This window comes from Trachymyrmex septentrionalis, unplaced genomic scaffold, assembly GCF_001594115.1.
Source record: "Trachymyrmex septentrionalis isolate Tsep2-gDNA-1 unplaced genomic scaffold, Tsep1.0 scaffold20, whole genome shotgun sequence".
NCBI lineage: Eukaryota > Metazoa > Arthropoda > Insecta > Hymenoptera > Formicidae > Trachymyrmex > Trachymyrmex septentrionalis.
This window is the reverse complement of record NW_017305180.1, coordinates 5,278,317-5,301,102: the sequence shown is the minus strand read 5'-3', so window position 1 is coordinate 5,301,102 and position 22,786 is coordinate 5,278,317. Positions and strand designations below refer to the sequence as shown.

Here is a 22,786-nt window from a genome sequence, read left to right as displayed (position 1 = left end):
TCATAATATATTCCAGGTGTATTTATCTTCATGTTTACCTTGCTCGATGATACATGGAATCATCTGATGTCCTCCTCACTTGAATCCTATTTACGTGACTCCTCCTCTCTTTACATAGAAAAGATCTCAACGCGATATAAGATTGCTATCACTAGCTGAAGATTTTCACCTGTGATACGACAAGAAATTTTTTCAATAATACTAATTTCAATAATACTAACTTTTGATAATACATTATTATTATTATATATATTATTAAAAATTGATATTATCAAATAAATCAGGTTCAAATTATATATTGTTATATATACTTTATAAAAAAAACATTATCTGTACAGAGTACAGGAAATCGAACTAATTAAAATTAGATTTCAATTTTTAAAAATAATTGTAAATAATCGTAAAATTCTAAATTTAAATTAGTTATTTTTGCCATGTAACTTCTTTTGTAAATTAAAAAATGCGTTATATAAATCTGATATATACATCATTAGTGGACATAACAAGTCGTGTATCGAGCGAAACATTCGCATGTACCGATTCCCCTTTTATTTTATTTCAAGAGTGTCGAACTCGTCCGTGTCGTCGTCCGTCTCGCCAATATCTGTGCAGGCATAGCAAATTCTACCGACATCATCCCAGCACTCGGGACAATAGACGAAGGGACATCCGGGTGTCGTGCATCTATGGAATTGCGGACCTTTCCTCGGTTCCACTTCGCCGCAGATGAGGCACTTGTGACGTGCCCAGGCGAAGATCACCAACCAACCGCAGAGTGCTGGCCAACGTGTCCTCAGGGCGATCCACGGATCTATGTCGTACTCTAGCCGATGAGTTCTGACTAAAGTCTTGACCCTGGCTCGCATGAACCTTGATATCGGAAATGAGATGAAGATCGATATGCGAAGATTGAACATTTGTCGATTCGCAGTTTTGTTCCATGAAACTAGTTCGAGCATTATTGACTGTTCGTATAAAATTCGCTATTTTATCCTCATCAAAATAAGTAGTGTTCGAAGTTGTATACATGATTCGATGTAGAAAGAGAACCGAATCTCTTATTCATAGAGAAGATTCCCAGATAACATATACATATGCACGGAAAAGAATGGTTGAGGTACTTTAAAGTAGCTAGATCATGCAGATCAAAATATTTATGTAATAATCGTACATTGTACTGTACTCAAACTGATTGCTAAACCGTTTTTTACTTTTGTAGCATTGCTCGTCATGCTTGTACCTTATATAATTATTTTAACGGCCCAACAAAATTATTTTCAGATGGATCTATCTAAATTTTTACATACAATACTTCAGTAAAATTGTCTTTTCTGTTTCTCGAAATAATCGGAGAACTCAAAGCAGATACTTGCAGAATCTGCGAATTTAACCGTGAGATATAAAATCTCTTCTCTACCTGGCGTGACCAAGTCTGCGTCTCAGGCTCTCGTTGTAGAGATACAATACACGCCTCTTCTCGCGTTTCCTGTAGAAGAACGAGCAGATTACGCGCCGCAGCCGTTGCGTGTAAGCGGCGGTGAACAACAACATCCAAATGGCCAGATAGAACGAATAGATCTTGAGGATCATGTAATTCGGTACTTTACTGGCTTTTGGTAGACACGCGCTGTTGGACACTACGGTCTTTACTCGCCTCTTCACGTTGAATCCGCGGATGACGCTACGTATTAGAGAGGCTATCATTCCAATACCGCGAACCTCCAAGGTCAAGTCGTGGTGACCCGCCTAGAAAAAATTCTAGATATAGTTGCAAACAAGATCGGAAAGAATAAATAATTAAGTTATATAACGTCTTCAGGAAAACCGCATTAGATCTAATCATTTTCACATGCTGTTTATTATTATTACTTAAAAACTTTCCTGAAAAACTTACGCGTTCGTCGTAAATTTCCCTTTTTTTTGTGTTATACATTTAAATGCATTAATCTTTTGTAAAGTTAGCTTTTTTAAAATTTACAAATAAAAAAGGATAAAAACTTAAACTTGGAACATATGCAGAGATGTTTCAAATCTTGGGCTTAAACTCAAATCTAACTAGAAATAACAAGAATTGTTGATCGCTTTTCAAATCTCAAACCTGGGTATATTCCATGTAGGAGTGTCTTCTGATTAAATCGAGTGCTTCAAAGAAGAGTCTGTCCATCAGTATAAACGTCGTTACGCTGATCAGCTCGAGGATTAACTTCACCGTTTGCCCTGTCAGATGCACTCGCTCGACTTTGCTCGGCCGCAGGCTGTATGGATCCACGAATTTCAATCTCTCGATTTTCTTTAGAGGTAGCAGGGTCAGACTACCGCGAGCCTTCCGTCTTGCATCGATTTTCCGGAAGTACGAAGTAACATATACATTGTCATGTTCGATGTCGTTCAAATATTTCTCGTGATACGTCTGAGCATTTAAGATGATTCTCAAGAAAATGAAGGACAGACATCTGGATAATTGTATAAAATATATTTTGTATGTTGTAATGATGAACCTTTAGGCCGTTTGGGCAAATTATATATATGGAAAGGACAGTGTTTTACTGAAGTCTCAAAAAATTTAGTTAGATATAAAAATAATTTTGCTGGATTATCAAAATAATTATGTAAAAAAAGAATAATGATCAATGCTGCAAAGCAGTTTTGATATTTTTGTAACTAGCTTGAATATTCTACTAATTTGAAAGTTTGAGCATCATAAATAATTATATTATACTCCGACATAACTATTTTGATGGTTCAACAAAATTATTTTTAAATAATATTCAATGTAATATTCAATGTAATAATAATAATAATAATATCACATTCAAGGTCTTAATTTCTTAAGATCATCCAGCTCACCAACTGGCCATGGGAAAATATATAAGAGATTAGCCGGAATTCACACACACATTAGTCATGAAACACAACTCATGAAAGTATATTCACTGAAGAAGACTTGAATTTAGCTAAAACGTATGTTATTGATTGTTGAAATATATTATTATTTGGACTATAACGAATTTAATCACTTATGCGCATCATTTACAGCGTCGATTTTTAATTGCCCAACTTACTTATTATTCAATTATTATTATTTTTAGACCTACATCTAACTAAATTTTTAATTATTTAAATAAAAATGTTTTTTCTATAAACAAACAAAAAGCATTACCAAAAAAAGCAATGTTCAAAAGTATATTCCATTTTAAAGAGTAAACATGTAATTCCATTAAAGGAAAAAACAAAAAGTTAAACTATGCAAAAATTTTTCCACATAATTTTTTTCTATTTTTATTCCAAGAAGAACGACAATTATATTCGAGTTTTTAGAATCATTTGTACTTCTGCTATTACCTTTTAATAATTATCATCACTGACTCAAAAACTTTTCTACGTGCATTGAATTCGTGCATTACAGCCTTTGCAGCATCTGTTGCGTCGTGAAGGTCGAGAATCACCGGCATTTTCTTTATTTTATACTGCAGTTTCGCGTCCTTGAGGCTTTTGCTAAAGGCGTTTCTGGCTCCTTTTCATGAAGAGGAGACAATATCTCGCGAAAACGTCGTGGAGGAATTGAATGAGTTAATTTCTAAATTTTTATCGATGCGAATAATATTCACTTTTTAAAGCAACGTAGCCTTCGCCAATACCGGGGTCTACTTTTCCTTCGGGATCGCAGATGTTGGAACCACCGAGGGCTTGCACCAGATTGCATACAAAGTTTAGTTTCATCGGCCAACACAGCAGCCAGGCCGCAAAAACCGACACTGTATCGTAACACTTGTCGTAAGCATTAGCAAACATATCTCTGAAAATCAGTTAAATTTTTATGAAAATTACCCAGCAAACGAGAATAGATTGAAATGGATTAAAATAGATTCAAATTTTTAGAAATACGAATTCACGACTGTTAAAATAAATATTTTTTAATCCTGAATGCATTTTTATTCACTTATAGGAATGGCATGGACATATATTTTTATGCTTTTCAATCTAAAATTAATACTACAGTTTCGTGTGCATCGTGAATATTGCTTAATTTAAAATTCTGAATAGGAAATGCAGTTTTTTAATCCAATTGAAAAAAAGTTTATCTTTTAATGGCTCATTTTCTTAAACAAGGCCATGAATACTATTCAATTCAACATTGTGAGTAAAAAATCAATCCATTGTTTTATTTAAAAATACATTATGAATGCTATTTTATTCAGAATTATGAATAAGAAATTTTTCGTTTTAATTCAACTAAGTTAAAAAAAAGTACCGTTAAAATCTATCATAAAATTTACTTGATTTAATACTTAAAAGAGATACTTTAATACTTAAAAGAGATATAAAAAAAATTACATAAATATGTGCAATAAATTTTATACATGTAAATTCCTTATTTTTAATTAATAAATTAATCGCTTTTATGTATATTTTATATTAATACGTTTCCTTTATTATACAGCTAGCGTAATTTTTTATATAAAAGTTTTAAAATAATAACTATAAAATATTATGTATGTATTACTACTTTAATTTATTTAAACTTTTACAAAGATTTTTTATATGAATCTATTTTTATAAACTTAAAATACGGATTTGGATGGATTGAAAATTTCCGATTCATTTCAATCCATTTTCGTTTGCTGGGTATGTTAAATTCATTAAGTTAATGCTAAGACAAATTAAGAACATTTAATTAAAAGAAAAAAATATTCAGAAAGTTAACAAATATCACACTTATAAAGTTTAAAGCAGTGATATTTTTATTAAATTATTAGAAAGAATTGTAAAGCTATAGCTACACAATAACATTAATAGCTGTTATATGTTGCTATTAATTCTATTTTCAAATAGAGTTAATAGAATTAATATTTATATTCAAGATTATTTTTCTTGAAAATTAATGAAAGAATATTCTACATTATTTATTTATCTTCTTATAAAGAATCGTATCATTGTATTAGTACTGTTACACCGTTCGCCGGATTTGCATGAGAATGAATTCCTAGAAATCTATTTACGAAAAATGTATCTAAAAATTATTGGCCGACCACGAAATTCTCCGGTGTTATTTAGATGAAGTTAATGTTAAATATCTTACCTGCATCGTTCAGCACCATGGCTAAGCTGCTCTTCGCAACGCGCCTCAATCTTCCTCTTGTACTTCGCCTCGTAAACATCCGCCTCGGACTTCGCGTTCGCGATCTCTTTCTCATGTTTCTCCTCGATCTCGTCGCTTCTTCTCGTATCGTCCTGAAGCTCATCCAAATAGTCGTTCTCCTCTTTCAGTCTCTTCATCTCCTCTTCGCCCTCGATTTCCTCGACTATCGGGCTCATCACATCTCTCACCGAGGATAAAATATCCTTTAGCTCGTTCGCGTCCGTTTTCATGGCGAGCACTGCCTACGTATTATTAGATACTTTGGTTATATCGATTGACTTTTTCGTGCAAAGTTTCATCGCACAAACAACTAATCTTCTTCAAAATTTGCTTATTGCATTATTATTTCAGTTAGCAGATATACCTGTTGAAACGGCTTAAACATGAGATCGAAGCGTGTCTCGGTAAGATTGTATGTCAACTGCATCGTGCAAGCAAAAGTTCTCACCACTTCTTTAGCGTTGTATGTTAAATTAAATATAGGTCCCGCTATTATATATCCTAGAATGAGAGCCCTCAAAACATTGCGTCCAGATCGGCCAAGAAAAGTCGGTATAGTCAAAAGACAGATGCATCTCACCTATTCAAATTGACAGAACGACGATTTCGATGTCAAATATTCTTTAACTGATGATACAATTTTGCTGTAATATCTAAAAATTTAAGTAGTAAGTATTGATCTGAAAATAATCTTGTTAGATCATCAAAAAATAATGTAGGATATTTTATAAGACATTCAAGCTTAGTAATAAAATGTTCAAGATGAACAATGTTACAAAAAGTATTGACATTCCAGTAATCAATTTGAGCGATAATTATTATAATAGATATTTTGATGATCCAGTAAAATTATTTGTTGGATTTAGAGCTATATCTAAATTTTTAGATACTTTAGAAAAATCGTTCTTTCTATGTATTAATAATAATAAAAATAATTTATATTTGTTAAATATTCTATATATCTCTCTCTATCATGATATAAAAATACATATTTTGAAAAAGTTTAAAAAATATATATTTTCTTTAAATATCGCAAATTTTTATACACAATTAACTAAATAAAAATATCTCCGTTTCAAAGTTTATATATAAATAACATATAATATAATATAATTATCATAACTACATTTTCTTATTATCATTGGAAATTGCTTCAAATTGCACATTTACTCGACAAATATTTTCAATCCTATATAAGAATCGGATTGCGCAGACGGGGTAACGTGCATGACATGAATAAGCATTAAAGCGCATTATAACGCAGTAGAACACGACAGTTTCAATTTGTGAAATATTTAGCAAGGCAAACGCGTAGGTCCGGTTTTATCAAGAATAGCAATTAGATCAATATAGTAATTGTAATTTAAACTCCTGGAGAAAAGAGTGAGTTGCTTTCCAGCAATGGAATACAGTCATTGTGTGACATAGTAATACACAGTGTCGATTTGTATCTGAAACGTTGCTTAGCTTTTCTATTTCACCTTCAGAATGAAATAAAGAAAAAGGTCTCATACCAAATGTCTTCAACCTTGAAACCCTCTTACTGCGAGTTTCACTTCTAGAAAAGTAAATGATAATGAAATGCATGGTGTAAATTCTAGAAAAAAAAATAAATTGTAATGAAATACATGTAAAAATTTGATATTCGAAATGCTATAAATTATAAAATGACAACACAGCATTTTAGATTTGTACGAGTGACTTTGCTGACTTGTCATGATTGAAAAGCACGGAATCGTATACAGTATCGTCTGTGTATAATGCTGGAAAGAACCTAATATCTAAGGAACGTACCAAGTTAAGAGAAAGTTAAAATGACTTTATTTTGCCGTCATGAATGCCAAAATGATGATTTTTTTATTATAAAATTTGACATTTTATCAACGTTAAGAATAAAAAAAAATCATTTTACTTTCTTGTTGACTTTTGTATGTTTCTTGAGTATCTTTCACAGAGAGATATCAATGTTGATGCTTAATCAAGTACGTTAATAAAATAACGTATAAAAGTAAGATAATATAAGAAGGTATAAAAGGTAATAAGTTAAATTGAGTGAAGTAAGAAAAGAGATTACCTGTATCGATGATGCGCATCCTATCGATAACATCACGACAAGGATGGCTCCTAGGAAGATACTGGTATATGTGTCAAATTGTAGATCGACGATTATGCCTTCGTATAACACGACAGCTGCGACAAATCCGAAGAGAAATCCGATAAAGGCCCTCGCTTTCCGATGGGTGCCGATCGGATCGTAGCAGATGTGAAACAGGGTTGGACATTTTTTCAGATAATATTTCAGGAAATTCCTCCGCGTTCCCTCGATCAGACGACCGCAGAGATTAATCCGCTCCAAGCCGGGCATTGTTTCCTCCTTTTACGGAATATTAAAAGTCCACACTGATAAGCCACTTTGTCGCGGATTATGAAACGCGAAACTTTTGAGTTGACCTCTGAAATCAGACGAATGTGTATTGGTCGAATGGAATCGATTTTTTCCTGGGAGCGAATTTTCTAAGAGGGTTTGTAGTTGGGACAAAAAAAGCACTTAATGCTTTTTTATTAACAACTATATAGAAATCTAGCAATTAAAGAATTTTATAAATTATCAATTTTTTTAGAAAATGAACAATTATACTAACAAAGTATAATTTATAGAATTAAATTTTTTGTTAACTAAATGAAACACACAAAAAAATCAACAAAAAGTAAAAAAGGCTTTATTTTGATTCTTAATTAAACATTAGTAAACAGTTAAATTTGATAATAAAAAAATCAATCATCATTTTCATGACTTCTATTACGTCAAAATAAAATCATTTTAACTCTTCTCTTGACGCATTCCTTGAGCGCAAGTTATAACTTTTTTTAGCGCACTGAAAGATTAATCTTTTAGCTAATTTTTAGCATATGTTGCTAGTGATGAAACATTGCATAAATCTTCTTTAATATTTATATACGATCTGTAAAATCTATAGACAATTAAAGACACAAATATTTTAGATCTATTCAAAATTTTTACTAAAGTATTTATATATATAATATTATTAAAATACATTGAAACAAAAGACTTAAAATAAATTGCTGCTTAAAAGTAAAGTTCAACCAAAAAATATTCAATGAAAAAATTCTTGAAAACATAGAGAAATGTCATAAGTTTGCTTAATTGTGAACTGTTTTATTCATGTGACACCGTGGTTATTATAAATGCTTTTCAAAAGTACACTACCAAGATGACAGTAGCAATTACACGAGGAGACTTCCAAGAATCAATTTTCTCCGCGACAGAGGACGATATTGCATTACTAGCAAGTTATGCAAGGCCGAAATGCCTCAAGCGAAGAATTTAAATTTACAAATTAAAAAAATTTTGCAGAAAATGGATAACGAGAGTCATCAATGATACAATCGTCCCTTATATTTACGAGTCGTCTAAAAGTCGAGGTTACGCACACGTAATACATCATTTATACCATCTATGGAATACAAAAAACAAAGGAATTGGAACACGAGAATTCTTTTCACGTATATGACACGTAAATTCCGCGCTATGTATTTTATCTATTTATATATTTTTATACTTGACACAAGAGTATAATGATAGAATTAATCTCTGTCTTCCTTTTATATTTATCTGCTGTTCATATATTTTTATCAAATATACAAAGAAATTTATTTAATTAAATTATTATGTGTTGTTTGTTTCTCTCACTTCTTTCCTAACAGAAAAACATTTTAATATTTTTTCAATTATTTATTTTTGGGTATAAAAGAGATATTTCTTGAGAACATTAAATTTCTTTAAATTTTATAGCGATTTTTATAGAAAAATTTCTTAATTATCTGCATAACAATAATATAATAATATAAATATAAAATATCTAATATTAGTCTTTTATAGTATAATAATAATAATTTATATAATAATCTAAAAAAATATAATGTTAAAATAATTTTAGTAATATTTTTTATAATTTGATAATAAAAAATTTAGAGAGAGCTAGATTTAGAGAGAGATATCAATTGCATCGACGCAGGAAGTGGCTTCATTGCGCGTATTTTTCTCGATAAATTATGGCAAGGACACAGGAGGACGATTTTGTGCGACTAACAAACCGTGTCCAAGCTCCTTATAAAACATACGAAATAATGAGTTTCATGAGCAGTGAATCAGGAGCAACGCATCAATCTTATCCGATACGATGAGATACCTAGTCGTCGTCTTTATCACCGTGTGTGTCCTTTCGTTCTCTTCCGTTCTCGCCGAAGAGATGTACACCACGAAATTCGACAATGTAGACGTGGACGCGATCTTAAGCAACGACAGGCTGTTAAACGGATACGTGGGTTGCCTGCTTGATAAGAATCCTTGCACCCCAGACGCAGCGGAACTCAAAAGTAAGTATGCGTAGGACGGCGAAACGTCCATTCTCCATGTTCCCTCCATTCCCCATAATCCTCTAACCAAGAGGAACTCAAGTATAGTTCCGAGACTTGGAACATTCTCAGTAAGAGCAAAAAAATTTTTTTTTAATCTTACACGCATCTTTTTTATAAATATAAATTTCTTAAAATTAGAATTTTTGAAAAATTTAAATTTATAAGAGGGTGCATGAAAACTAAAATAAACAATTTTTTTGAAAATTTTATATGCTTTGATACTTGAAAAATTTATTTCTCTCAAGGCACATTTGTATAATGCATTTTGATTTTGTTATTACATTCTTGCTAATGAATACAAATGAAGATAAAGTGTTATATAGTTAGAGAATCAGTGCAATCCACTTAATGCTACTTCAAAGCATTTAATTAACTAATCAAAAGCAAAAATTTTATTACCAGAATGAAAGAATGCTTCAAAGCATCAAGTGGACCATGTATGCTCTAAGGATTTTGTAAATCTTTTTTAATTTGAAACACATTAGATAAACCAAATTTGTTGAATCTCATTAAATGCTTCAAGCATGGGTTTTTTATCAGATACCGCAGAACACATTAAAAATAAATAGTAAAAGTTTTAATTTCTATTTTATTATATTAAAAGCGATTTTTTTATTGCAATGACGATATCGTTTTGATTAAAACGAGAAAAAAAAAAATTTTCACAATTCACAAAATATTTTTTACTTCGCTTCTCGTTTATTTCTAAATCTTTTCTCCTCCTTTTCTCTTTCTTAAAATTTTTGCGGTGCACTTCCCGTAAGAGATCCTTCGCGGCACATCAGTGTGGCACATCTATCGCGGTAACTGATTGAAAAACTCTGCTCTAATGTCACAATAATTATTATGACCTCATTATAACCCCTTTAGAAAATCTCATTGTAACCCCTTTAGAGAATCTACCGGATGCGTTGGAGCACGATTGCGCCGGTTGTAGTGAGGCGCAAAAGAACATGGCCGACAAGATCTCTCATCATCTAATCGACAACAAACCGGACGACTGGAAATTATTGGAGGACAAATATGATCCTACCGGAGCATACCGACGGCGTTACCTGGAGAACAAATCCGAGAACGCAGGCAGACTCGATTAAGATCATTCTCCACGTCGTAAGGATCATAATGACCAACTCTAATTCGACCTTGGCTCTATCCTCCGGACTTGATTGTTCACCTTGTAATCCTTGTCATATGCGCTGGTTTTACTTTACGTAACGATTGCGTAATGGAAAACCCTATTGCGTTCCATCATCTTTCGAAGCATGGAAGTTTCCATGTATATATTAAGACGGGATATTAAAAAAAATAACAAAATATACACGCTGAATTTCATATTGCATTTTCACGCTAATGAGCAATTTTTTTTCTTTTGCTATAAATTTGATTTAATTCTCTGAATCTTAAAAGAATACGTGCTTGCAATCGAATATTTATTAAACGTGATTTACTAGACGTATTTGACTTTTAAAGATAAATATTTTATTTAACATAATGAGTTAATGTTCTTAAATTAGCAACGAACTGTTTTACGAGTCTTTTTGCTCGTGTCGTAAACAATATGTGCAATAAGAATTGTTTGGTCAGCAATGTATGTGTAAAAATATTTACCAGAATGCACTTTTATTTCAATATTAAAATACAAAGACAAGGATTTATTCTAACTGTGCATAAAAATGAATTTTAATTAAAAATATCGTGATGTTAGAGTATTGCAATTAGAATTTTGCAACTAGAATTACAATAATTTGCACAGAAAGAGAAATAATATACAATGCACAGAAAGAGAGAGAGAGAGAGAGAGAGAGAGAGAGAGAGAGAGAGAGAGAAAGAGAGATGAAGATATAAAATAATCTGCAAACAATCGTATATAATTATGCACATAAAAATATAAATAAAGTAATTTGGATACAATTATCTTCGCATAATAAAGGTACGATTGCATCTAACTCCATAATATAAAAATATCTATTGGGTGGTCCGGAAAGTCCGTGCGGATTTTACAATGAAAAATTGTATATACGATACCTTCGTCAAAAATGAACGAAATTTAAATTTAAAAAAAGGGTTTTAAAGCTTGAAATCTCTACTTTTAAAAGCTTATCACATTTTTTAAGTTTATATGAGTTTGATAATTTTTACATACCAAAAACTACGAGCTGAAAAAGATAAAAAATTTTCTTTTCACTTTGGGGGTCTCTCACGTGCCCAAAAAAAATTTACGAAAATTTTCGACTACCCATCGTGAAAACTTAAAGCATTCCCTACAAAACCATTTTTTAAAAATGTTCCTATAATTTTTTGTTTCTGAGTTATTCGCGAGTTAAGTAAAGAAGCATTCTGATTTCGATTGCTCATAACTCCGATAAAAATCATCATATCGCAATTTAAAAAACAGATTCTTAAAGTTGAAACTTTGCTCTAGCGAATGATATAATCGTAACGAAAATTTCGCAACAAATAAAAAAACTTTTGAAAAATCAATGAAAAAATCTGCACGGACTTTCCGGATCACCCAATACAATAATAAGTTGAAAAGAAAAGGAAAGAAAAAGAAAACATTATGAATTCCTATTTTTGCAACAACCTGATCGATAATTTTAACTTACTCTGTTTTATTTTTCTTGAAATATTTCCTTAAAAATTATATACATTTTTCTTACAAAATTTATTTACATTTTAATTACAAAATTTATACTGATTAATTATCTCCATCGTTATATTAAAAAATATACATATTATTTATGTAAATATACCTTATTATTTTAATAGTTGTTTGTTTTCTCTAGCATCCGTTCGTTTATGAACCTTGTTAAAAAATTTTTTCCTACTATTGTATATTCTGTAATATACATATAATATCGAAATAAACACAATTGTATCCAATACTAATATTTAATATTTTTTATAATATTCAAAATATACCAAATGTAAATGTATATATAAAAAATCTTAAAGGTACTTCTCTTTAAGAACTTCTCTTCTTTATCGATAATAATATTTTACAGTAATATCGGAATAAACACAGTTAATTGTATCCAATATTAATATTTTTTCCATTATTTAAAAAATGTTCTGAGTGTAAATATACATAATATAATTTGTCTCGAGATGTATTATTTAGCGACTTCTCTTCTTTATCGATTACAGTTGTACGACGAGTACTCGTATCAGTCGGTAGATTCCACTTTGTGATTGCATTTCAGTCAAGGAATAACTTTATTTTGAAATTAAATAATTTCATTTTCTGATGAATAAAAATGATTTGTTTTCTTTCATTTTAATTATTTTTCTCGTCTATATTTTTTCTTTATCTTTAAATTTATTAATCAGTCGCGTATAATAGTGTCCTCATATTGCACTGTTAACTTTATTTTAATAATTTTTCTTGAAACTGTTGACTATAGAGGGCAACAAATTCCAAAACAATTTGACTAAAACTAACTTCAAGTTAATCAGTGATTAACTCAATCAGTCGCTTAGGACAAAATTTTTTATATATTTGTTCATTGTTCATAATTTTTTTTCGATACTTTAAATATAATTCTAAACTAACTTATTAGTTTTATTCATATTACTTAATTAAAAATATAGCGTTTGAATTAAGTTAATCATGGATTGGTTGAAATCGTCCTATAGTTATCGTTGTACTTATATGAAAGAAAAGTAATTTTCTTAGTATGCAGAGCGACAATGCTAACCATACGATAATGCTTAATCGTTTGGAAAGACTTCCTCGTGCTACCAACAGAAACGCGACGAAGGACGACCGAAAAATCTCCGGGGGTAATCTTTTTTTGTAAGTTTCGGATTACCAAAAATATATCTCACAGCTCGGTACTTAACGCGGGTGGCCATCACGCTAGAACAGCCCTTCGCGTGATTCTCAGAAGCTTAGGGTCTATAATAAAAAAAAAAAAAAGAAAGAAAGAAAGATACCAAAAAAAAAAAGAAGAAAGGAAAAAGAGAAGAGAGTGATCTCTCGTAACAAACTAGGAAAAAAGGAAAATATCGACGTTACGAGCAATCGTGCGAAGTAAAAGGAAACGAACAGGAGGTAGAGCGACGACTCTCGATTCCGAGTCGTGAGTCGTCCATGGAAAAAAGATCGACGTGCGATTATAAGAGAGATCTTCAGGATTCGAGAGAGGCGAGACGGACAATCGCCGCGCAATTTATCAAGCTTTCCTGAACGACGTACCAAACGACGTCTTCAAGGGGGACCGGATCGATCGGGGAGCGAGCGACTCGACAATTACCGGAAATTACACACCGATCCCCCTGTCCGGTCGAGCGACGTCATCTTACGAAAGCTCGAAAACGATTTGGATCGAGAGAGGCGAGCGAGCCACTCTTGCGATTTGATCCACTATACGCGTGTACGTACACGGGGGAGAGAGAAAGAGAGAGAGGGAGGGGGGAAGGAGGGAGGGGAGAGAGAGAAAGAGAGAAAGAGAGAGAGAGAGAGAAAAAGAGAGGAGCGCCTGCACACCTACCCGCACGGTAACAGGCAGGCTATCGTGGTTATTAAGGAAACAGACGAAGGAACGAAACGAAGGAACAAGCGCGTTGGGTGGTCTCGCCCCGCTGTTTATGGGGCACTGCATCTGCTGGCCCCGTATAACCCTCCGCGAGCGAGCGAGTGAGCGAGCAAGCAAGCGCGACCTGTGTGGTCCCACCTTACGTCCGACTTTGCATTCGATTCACTACTTGCTAATGGTAGCCGCATTAGCATTAGGTTGCCCCAGCCCTGTCTCTCTTATATGATATGCTGCGACGAACGAAACCTGCTGTTGTGCAATTTTTCGTCGCCGGCGACGAGTACCGAGGCCCAGGAGGCCGGCCAGCCCGGACGGACGGATGGACGGCCGTCGCTTGCGCGATCGAGATCGAAATCGAGATCGGGATCGAGGTCGAATCGTGGTAGTCCTCGTGTTCGAGCGTGCCGCCTTCGCGCTCCCCACGTGCCGTCGCCGTCACCGTCGCCGTCGCCGTCGCCGTCGCTGTTGCCGTCGCGCCTTTTGTGCTCGGCAAACATTTCTGGCCGAACGAGCACGCGCGCCGACGGCGAAGATTCGAATGACACTGCGCGATCTGGAGAGGCGACTTTTTTTTTTTATATAAATTGATGTAGTCATCAATATTTTTTCTATTTGAAGAGAAAAGTTCTACGATTTATCATTTACGAAACAAAACAAAAGCGTTAAGTGTCAAATATTTTTAATAATCAATTATTGTACATATCACTCGCGATCTCTTCCATTTATTTGGAAGTGAACCTGATTTACGAAATAGATAATTTTATTCTTGTTTTTATATCGAATCTTACATGCGGGGATCTCTATTTCTCACATCTTTCTCTCTCTCTCTTTCTATCAATTCTTTTAAAGTACTTTTACTCTTCTTCCACCTTATTATTATTGTAATTTCATTATTATTTACTTGCTTTTAATTTTTATTTTTCAACCTTATTTTTCTGTATTATTTTTTTTATATTTTCTCTGCGCCTTAATTTTTTTTTTTTTTGGTATCATTCATCTTTTGTTTTATCTCCCTTATATCATTATTTTCCTTTATTGTATTCTTATCGCATTTCTTGCCTGTACATTCTTATAGGGTTTGCCCTAGAATATTAATAAACGCTGCATCTCTCTCTCTTTCTCTGTCTCTCTCTCTCTCTCTCTCTCTCACGCTCTCTCTCTCTCTCCCCCTTTCTCCCAATATCTTCATTCATTCGAAGAATGCAAACGAGCATTTTAAGCGAGGTTTCGCGTGTGTAGGTACGTCGTTTAAAGCCGTGTTGGTGGATGCGTGCGGTGCAGCGCAGCGACGACCGGCGTGGTGAACGAGGGCCGATATGACCGTGTTAGCGATTGGTCACGGGTGTGGGTGCGCCATATGTGCGACCGTTTCAAGCAGGCTACCTGTCTTTAGGGTCGTAACGCCGGATCGGCTTTTGACGAGCGATAATGATTTCGAGAATCGAGCACCCTCGTTATGCGAACAGAGGCGCGTCGGGATTCATAACGCACGCACGCAGACGAATAACGTGTCTAAAGCAGACGATGTGTACAAATGTTGGCACATTTCTCTCTACCTGTTTATCAATATAAACGTTTTCTGCAAACGTTCAAATGTATCGTAGGCATTTTTATCACACAGGGCAAAACAGATAATTTTTACCTATTTATTTATTTAACTGCAAAAGAAATTTGGTCGCCGAACTTGGAAATCTAGTCGATTTAATCCAATTTGTCTATTGGAAAGTAAATTAAAATTCTTCTAGAAAATATCAAATAGATATACGTGATTAATTCTTTCCTAATGTATACCACATTTTTTAATAATGATGCTAAATTTATATATATGTATGTTTAATTAGGTCAGTATTAACTTCGAAAAATATTAAACCAAAAATACTAAACAAATCTAAAGTTAAATCTATCAAACAACATGTAATCTATCTATAAATAACAAAATGTTATTTAACTCGAGAGATTGAGTAACTATTATTTCTTTGGTATCTAATTCTATTTCTGACATATTTAGAAAAATTTTAATTTCCATTTACGTCTAATATTAGTAATTGTTTAATCGCCAAATGTATGTTCCGTCCATTTCCGTCGAATGTAACATGTCGAGAAGATCGAAGAAGTTGATTTTCGATCGCATCATCGTCGCGAAATCGCCGATAATTCAGAAGGTCGAATTTATATCGTTGGATCCGGCCGGCCAGTCGCCGCCACCGCCTGCGGGGTGAAAAATACTTGCGCGGCCAAGCATGCCGCGATACTCCGATCGGTCGGCCGACCGAAGGAGGCATCGATCTCGCCATTGATCGATCGGTCGGCCGGTGCCTCGGATAAGATACTGTCGTCGTTCTGGTCCTGTCCTACTCATCGTCGGCCGTCCGATGGACCACACGCGTCTTGTCGCCTTTCCCTCGTATCTTTCGCAATAGATCCGCCCGGCACGCGTGTTCTATCCCTGATATCGATGCGATACTGCTCTAGCAAGATTAACGCACTTTCTACGCTAGGCTGTAGTTTCTTTTGTCTTTCTCCCCTTCGTTATTCTTGTGTCTTTTTAATACAAAAAAATGTATCGATTTTGATGAGTGTGCTCGATAAATTCTTTGAAATCTCACTCAAAAAATTCTGCCACTTACCTTTGAAGAAGAATTGGCAGAATTGTCCGTCTTCAAAAGTGTGGGATTTCACTTTTTAAAGTGAGATTTTATTTCAAAGAATTTCGATAAAAGTTAATAACGTTAAATAGAATGGTGAGCTTATTTTTCCATTGCTCTCTAATCGAGACAAATTTGATTGTAAATTCTTTCAAGTGGAATCACACTTCAAAGAGTAAAATCTCACTCTTAAAGATTAAAGATTCTGCCACTCTTAGAAAAGATTTTGTTTTACAATAGAATGATTAGAAGGCGATATAAAAAGCTTGCCATTTTATTTAATGTTAACAATTTTTCTCTACTAATTCTCGTAGTATCGTCGTTCCCCGATACTATACGGATATCACAGATTCGCCGTATTGAGACGAGAGAAAGAGAGAGAGAGAGAGAGAGAGAGGGGTGGCAGGGGGAGAGAGAGAAAGAGAGAGCACGTGCGCCTTGTTCCTCGTGTTGCGCGATCATGTTTGCAGAATCGATTCCCGGAATAAAAGGCGTCCGCGCCGCGTTAAGATGAAAATTTCGGTCGCCACTGCGAGCATCGCCTTCGAGGAACGAGGACAAGAGACAACTTGTGACTTCTTCGGTGCGGTGGGACAGGCGAGGGACAGGGGGGAGGGGGATTCCCCTCTGCCAGCAGCGAGAGGGCCACCCACGTCGTGGGCGCAAAGGCGATATTTAGCGGAAGGCAAATCTCTCCTGGACCACCCACATCGGCTTCTCGTCGTCGGAGCCTGGGCTACCTTATTTCAGGGTGCGCACCGGTGTCGTTGTGTGGGTCCCACAGCATGAAAGCAAGACCGGGCCTCTCTAGCGTGATGTACATATAATACATTGATATATATATATATTTTTTTTTTTTCTTCAAAAAGATATATATGTCTCTTTTTGAATATCGATTTGAATAGCGATTCGTACACGATTTCTTTTATTAACTCTCTTACGGTTTTCTATTGCTTTTCTATTGGAAAGACATTTGTCTTGCTAGACATATACGCCCCGATACATTGAGCTTAACAAATTATTAATTCTTTGCCTCACGTTTTGTAAACCGTATATAACTATATCGCTTTCTTACTTCAGAAGTGACACAACTCAAAAAATGGTTTCACAGAAAAATTATGTTTCGACTTAACAGAAAAATATTTATTGGCAAAAAGAATTTATTCTTAAATGTGATTTGGTTATTTTTATTTTACAATTTTTTAAAACTTTTCTTCGAGTGACGATTTTAACGACTTTTTTAAAAAAATCATCGTTCCTAAGTTGTATCGATATTGGCAATTTTTTGTGAAGTTTAGTTAGTTTATTTTTGGTGATTAATAGGATGATTGAAAAATCAATTTTTAAGCTATATCAATTTTGCAGTAAGGGAACGATATTTTATTAAACAAAATATTTTTCAACAAAATGATTGAAAACGCTGGCTCACATAGAATTTATTATATTATTTTATCAATTGTTATCAGTTTACTAATTGTAAATATAATTCAAAAATATCTACTACTAAGCGAATTTAACATGCTGAACTAAATTCTATCAAAAAATACATTTTTATTGTAAATATATGTTCAGTACAATAAAAAAAATATGGGGATAATAATTGAAAATATTTTATTTTCGCTAATCTATTTTACCAAGATCACAAAAATTACTATTCCTAATAAAATTATCTCTGTTAACAGATTAATTTAATTGGCTAAAAAGCTTTATGTTAGAAAAACAAACTTAATAGTAAAAAGTAACATAGATGAATCAAATATATAATAACTGCCATAATAATATACAATAAAATATACTATATACATGTTATTATATCTATATACATATATATGTATATGTATACTATATATATGTATATAGCTATAATATATAAACAGTAACTGATAATTTTGTTCGATTTAGTAATATTAACCATATCGATAATCTTCGAAAGGAGAGACCGAGCTTAACGCACAAGGATGTGACGCACACAGGAACGTGGAAAACATTTATACGATCCGCAAGTCTTGCCATCACAAATTTATGACGTAACGCATTCTGTACGTTCGCAGCGATTTTGGTGGGCTGAAGCATCATATCCCGGAAGAACTGACCGTGTAAACGCTATCATAAAGGTACCGAGAAATTTTATAAGGCCATTCTGCTTACACTACTGCGACTTGTTTCGAGCGATCTCCAGATCGCTCCGCGATAACCAGAACGTCGTACGATACTCGTTCGCGATAAACACGTGCAAGCATAAAACTCGCTCGAAAGACGAGGACCTAACTGCCAAACAAAATGTCCGATGGCATTAGATAACGAAACTGATACGATCGAATCGCGTTTTTGGCTCATAAATATCAGGTTCGATATGTTTGATAAACTCTCGATCTCGATCTTTATCTTGTTTCGTAAAAATGTGTATAAAAGTTATCAATTTATTTCTTAATTTCCAAATTTGAAATTTGCGTTTTGACGCACAGTATATAATGTTACTTCTGTTTTTATGTGTATACGCTGTATTTTTGTACACGGCAAAAATGCTGTATTAACAGTATTAGTTTAGTCGAAAATAGTCCTGTTAACTATAACAGTATTAATAAAACACAAATAACATTTTATTAAGATGAAAGCATGACACATTAATTTTATTATTGTAATAGTGTTATTAAATTTACAAGATGCTTTCACACATACACATATACACAAATAGGGTAATATCATTAATAAAATTTTTTTTCTCATCGTAGAAATATAATATATATAACAACGCAGGGAAATGATAAAATTTTTATCAATTTTTTCAAATAATATTGTAATTAATTAACTGAACAAATTAATAACTTTATACAATAAAAACAGATACAGATTTAATTATGTCATTAACACACAATTAATAAAAGAGTAATTAATGTTTTTTTTTTTTTAGATGATACCTAAAGAAGAATCAACTTAAAAGCATTTTCAATTTTATTGTACATATCATGTACCTGCTGTGTAACACATCACGTAATTTGACATTTTTCGATAATAAAAGAGAAACGTTTCTCATTTTCGCTTCTCTCTCGACTCTTTTTACGATAAGTACAAGGTAACAAAGTAATTCTCTATGACAGAAAGAATCTGCAATAACTGGAAAGATTACATTTTTTGATATCACGACATTTTATATCGCCATTCAATTGCGCCAATTTTGCAGAGAAAAAAACAAAGGGAAAGAGGGAGAGAGAGTATCTCTTTTTGGATACGATACGGTGATACGTTTATAGGACTTTGCGAGTATCCTGCCCACATCACACGCACATATGTGGTACTACGTTGCCCGGAGTATCGCGACGTAGCAGTATTCGATCTTCTTTCTCCTCACTGTCCTTTTTCCTCACTCTCCTTTCTACGAAGGAAAGAAAGGCGAGGGCCGTGCGGCCCAAAGGCTCGGATCGAGAGAGGGAGAGAGAGGGTGGGAAGGACGAGCGAGAGTGATATACCGCTAAATGGAAGGAGTGAAAGAGGAGGGGGGGAGGGGGGAGGGAGAGGGAGAGAGAAATCGACTACTTCCTTACGCAAGACGACTGCGTTCAACGGTGCGTGCACACGAGAGATGCTATCGGCCACCAAGACGGCACTCCGGACTTCTCTGGACCACCCACCGACAAAATAATAAACACGGAATGCGACATACGCGTCCGTCCGTCCGTCTGTCTGTCTGTCCATCGCCCAGACACGTTCACCGGTTCGTCCGCTCGTTTTCTATTTCGCAGATATCATCCGAATTGAAACCTACTTGGAGCGCGATCCGCCCCAAGTCTATTTTTCAATTATTACGATTACAGTAAGGGAGATTTCTTCTTCGAGACCGGTAGAAAATTGATCAATGCCCGCAAGTTGACACGTCAATATTAACACGTCGTTGCTGTTTAAAGAGAAGGAAAGACGTTATGCGACAAAAGAAAAATGAAATTGCACAGATTTGAGAAAAGCTTACGTTTGTCAATCAAAATAATTGTTTTCATCGATTTCAATATATATATTTTTCTACCTGGACAAAAATTTCTCAATTCGATTTCTTTAAAAAAATCTTCAACTTCTTTTAGTTTATATTTAAAACAAAACTTACGAAGAGAAACGACGAGATCCTTTTGTATCAATTTGTATCGGTGCCATCGCGGAATTAATATAATTATGATTGGATTTAAATTTTACAAAAATTTACTCAAAGTACGATATATATATATTCCATAATTGAAAAAATAAGAATTAATTTTATAAATAATAATTTATAGATAAAATTCATTCTAATTCATATTTGAAACATTCAATGTGAGTGAAACTAAAGAACCCAAAACAACTGAAACAGGCAATCTTTTATAACCTATTATTACATATATTGTTACATCGTAATTTAATTAGCTTGTTTATGTATAAGTACATATAATTTTGAAATAACTGAATGGATTGAATTACGAGCTTTTATCCGTAAAAATTCTCTCGGACACCGGCGCGGCCCGAGCTGATAAATCACGTAAGTAGTTACAGGGCGTTCGCGTTTGAACACGCGGCTTCACACTGTCATGATAAGTCGGTGTGTAAACCAGTTGGCAGTGATGTGCGGAAAGCGAAGAGAATTTACGCGGGATGGTATAAAGTCGATGATACAATATGCGCGACGATCATCGTTTGCGACGTAAATGCGTAAGATTATTTATGAGAATCCGTAAAACGTGCGAATCGTTCTCGGAACGATCGAACGAGAGTGCGTATTTATGCTCTTTTGTAATCGTCACGCACGACAACCAATGTTCGCAACTCTTCGTTCACACAGCAGAAGATTGGCAACGTGACCAAATTTCTTAATTAGACATAATTTACACGTTGTTCGCGAATGGAGAGGGCGAGAGAAAGAGAGGGAGAGGGAAAGGGAGAGGGCGAGAGAGAGAGAGAGAGAGAGAGAGAGAGAGAGAGAGAGAGAGAGATCGGTCTTCATAAAATGTGTAGAAAAAGAAGATTACGGAGAGAAAGTAATTTAAATGCAGAATGACCGGCATCTTTGCGTTTTTATCTCCTATTCCGGTCTGTCATAAATGACAAACGCTGTTTCCATTAATATTCGCGAGGCACAAAAGGATAGATCGATGAATCGGCGGGATCAGGTATTCCGACAAGATCGATCACTAGATATTCTAAAATTTGCTGAGTCAACGAAGATAATGGCGATTACCGTGGAGGATAGGGAACGTACTGACGGTTCAGCGCCGGAAGTCATGACCTATCGCTCTTTTGAACACTGATAAACGTTCACTCTTTCGAATACAGATAATCGGTTGAGAGTTCCGGTAGCCAGTTTAGAGATGCAGATAGCGCAGCGCGTTTTAACCCTGTAGTAGCGAATAGAGTTTGTTTCTTTTTTTCAGACGTCGTAATTCAAAATACTTTCACATAATTATCTATCTTTAGTAAAAATTTTGGAATCCTTGTTTTCTCGTGGTGTTTTGAATCGACTTGAATATTTATGATATTACAATTAAAGTTTCATCGAAATATCGAAAGAACGGTTAAGCTGAAAAGGTACCTGAAAATTTAGCTAGATACAGATTTGAGGGTAAGACATTTTCAAGATGTTTTTTAGATCGTATTTTAAACGGTTCTCCCAAAAATGTGTTTAGAACGTTTTTAAGATTACAGTCTGCGTTTAAGAAAACAAGTCTATGCTCAAGACGTTCCGATTTTGGATTTTGTGTTGTCTGAGGCAATTTTTCACAACGGATAAGTGATCGATTAAGCAGCTTATGATAATTAAGAGACAAAATGTCGCGAAGCCACGTTCCCATTTCAACTCACGCGAGAGCGGTCGCAAGATTTGCCTAATTCGATCGTTTCTACGCGGTTCTCTCGCGCCCACATGACCAGCAGGAATCGTAAAGAATCGCAAAGTCGCCCAATTCCAGCCGATACCTCGCCCGCGCGACGATCGTCGCGATAAACGCGAGTGATAAATTCGCTTTTTTAAATATTCGGCGTTGGTGTTTTAACAGCGCTATTTTTCT

The 22,786-nt window shown here is 34.2% G+C and overlaps 2 protein-coding genes across 2 annotated transcripts; one reads left to right on the top strand and one right to left on the bottom strand.

Moving 5' to 3' along the window:
• Positions 1-28: 28 nt before the first annotated feature.
• LOC108747723 (DC-STAMP domain-containing protein 1-like) lies at positions 29-7,582 on the bottom strand. The gene is made up of 9 exons (XM_018485389.1): positions 7,215-7,582; positions 5,505-5,720; positions 5,081-5,382; positions 3,609-3,796; positions 3,343-3,514; positions 2,099-2,453; positions 1,418-1,746; positions 538-870; positions 29-169 (listed from the first exon to the last, which is right to left on the bottom strand). The coding sequence occupies exons 1-8, from the start codon at positions 7,503-7,505 to the stop codon at positions 549-551; spliced, it is 2,175 nt and encodes a 724-aa protein (XP_018340891.1). The 5' UTR covers positions 7,506-7,582; the 3' UTR covers positions 29-169; positions 538-548.
• Positions 7,583-9,243: 1,661 nt separating this feature from the next.
• LOC108747721 (ejaculatory bulb-specific protein 3-like) lies at positions 9,244-11,332 on the top strand. The gene is made up of 2 exons (XM_018485388.1): positions 9,244-9,538; positions 10,475-11,332. The coding sequence occupies exons 1-2, from the start codon at positions 9,343-9,345 to the stop codon at positions 10,672-10,674; spliced, it is 396 nt and encodes a 131-aa protein (XP_018340890.1). The 5' UTR covers positions 9,244-9,342; the 3' UTR covers positions 10,675-11,332.
• The last annotated feature ends 11,454 nt before the right edge of the window (positions 11,333-22,786 follow it).

Excerpts from the sequence above, each read along its gene's own strand:
- LOC108747723 (XM_018485389.1), bottom strand. The coding sequence starts at position 7,505 with ATGCCCGGCTTGGAGCGGATTAATCTCTGCGGTCGTCTGATCGAGGGA. Across the intron at positions 5,383-5,504 it reads TGTTTAAGCCGTTTCAACAG|GCAGTGCTCGCCATGAAAAC; the intron begins GTATATCTGCTA and ends AATAATACGTAG. Across the intron at positions 3,515-3,608 it reads AGGCTACGTTGCTTTAAAAA|GAGCCAGAAACGCCTTTAGC; the intron begins GTGAATATTATT and ends CTTCATGAAAAG.
- LOC108747721 (XM_018485388.1), top strand. The coding sequence starts at position 9,343 with ATGAGATACCTAGTCGTCGTCTTTATCACCGTGTGTGTCCTTTCGTTC. Across the intron at positions 9,539-10,474 it reads AGACGCAGCGGAACTCAAAA|AGAATCTACCGGATGCGTTG; the intron begins GTAAGTATGCGT and ends TAACCCCTTTAG.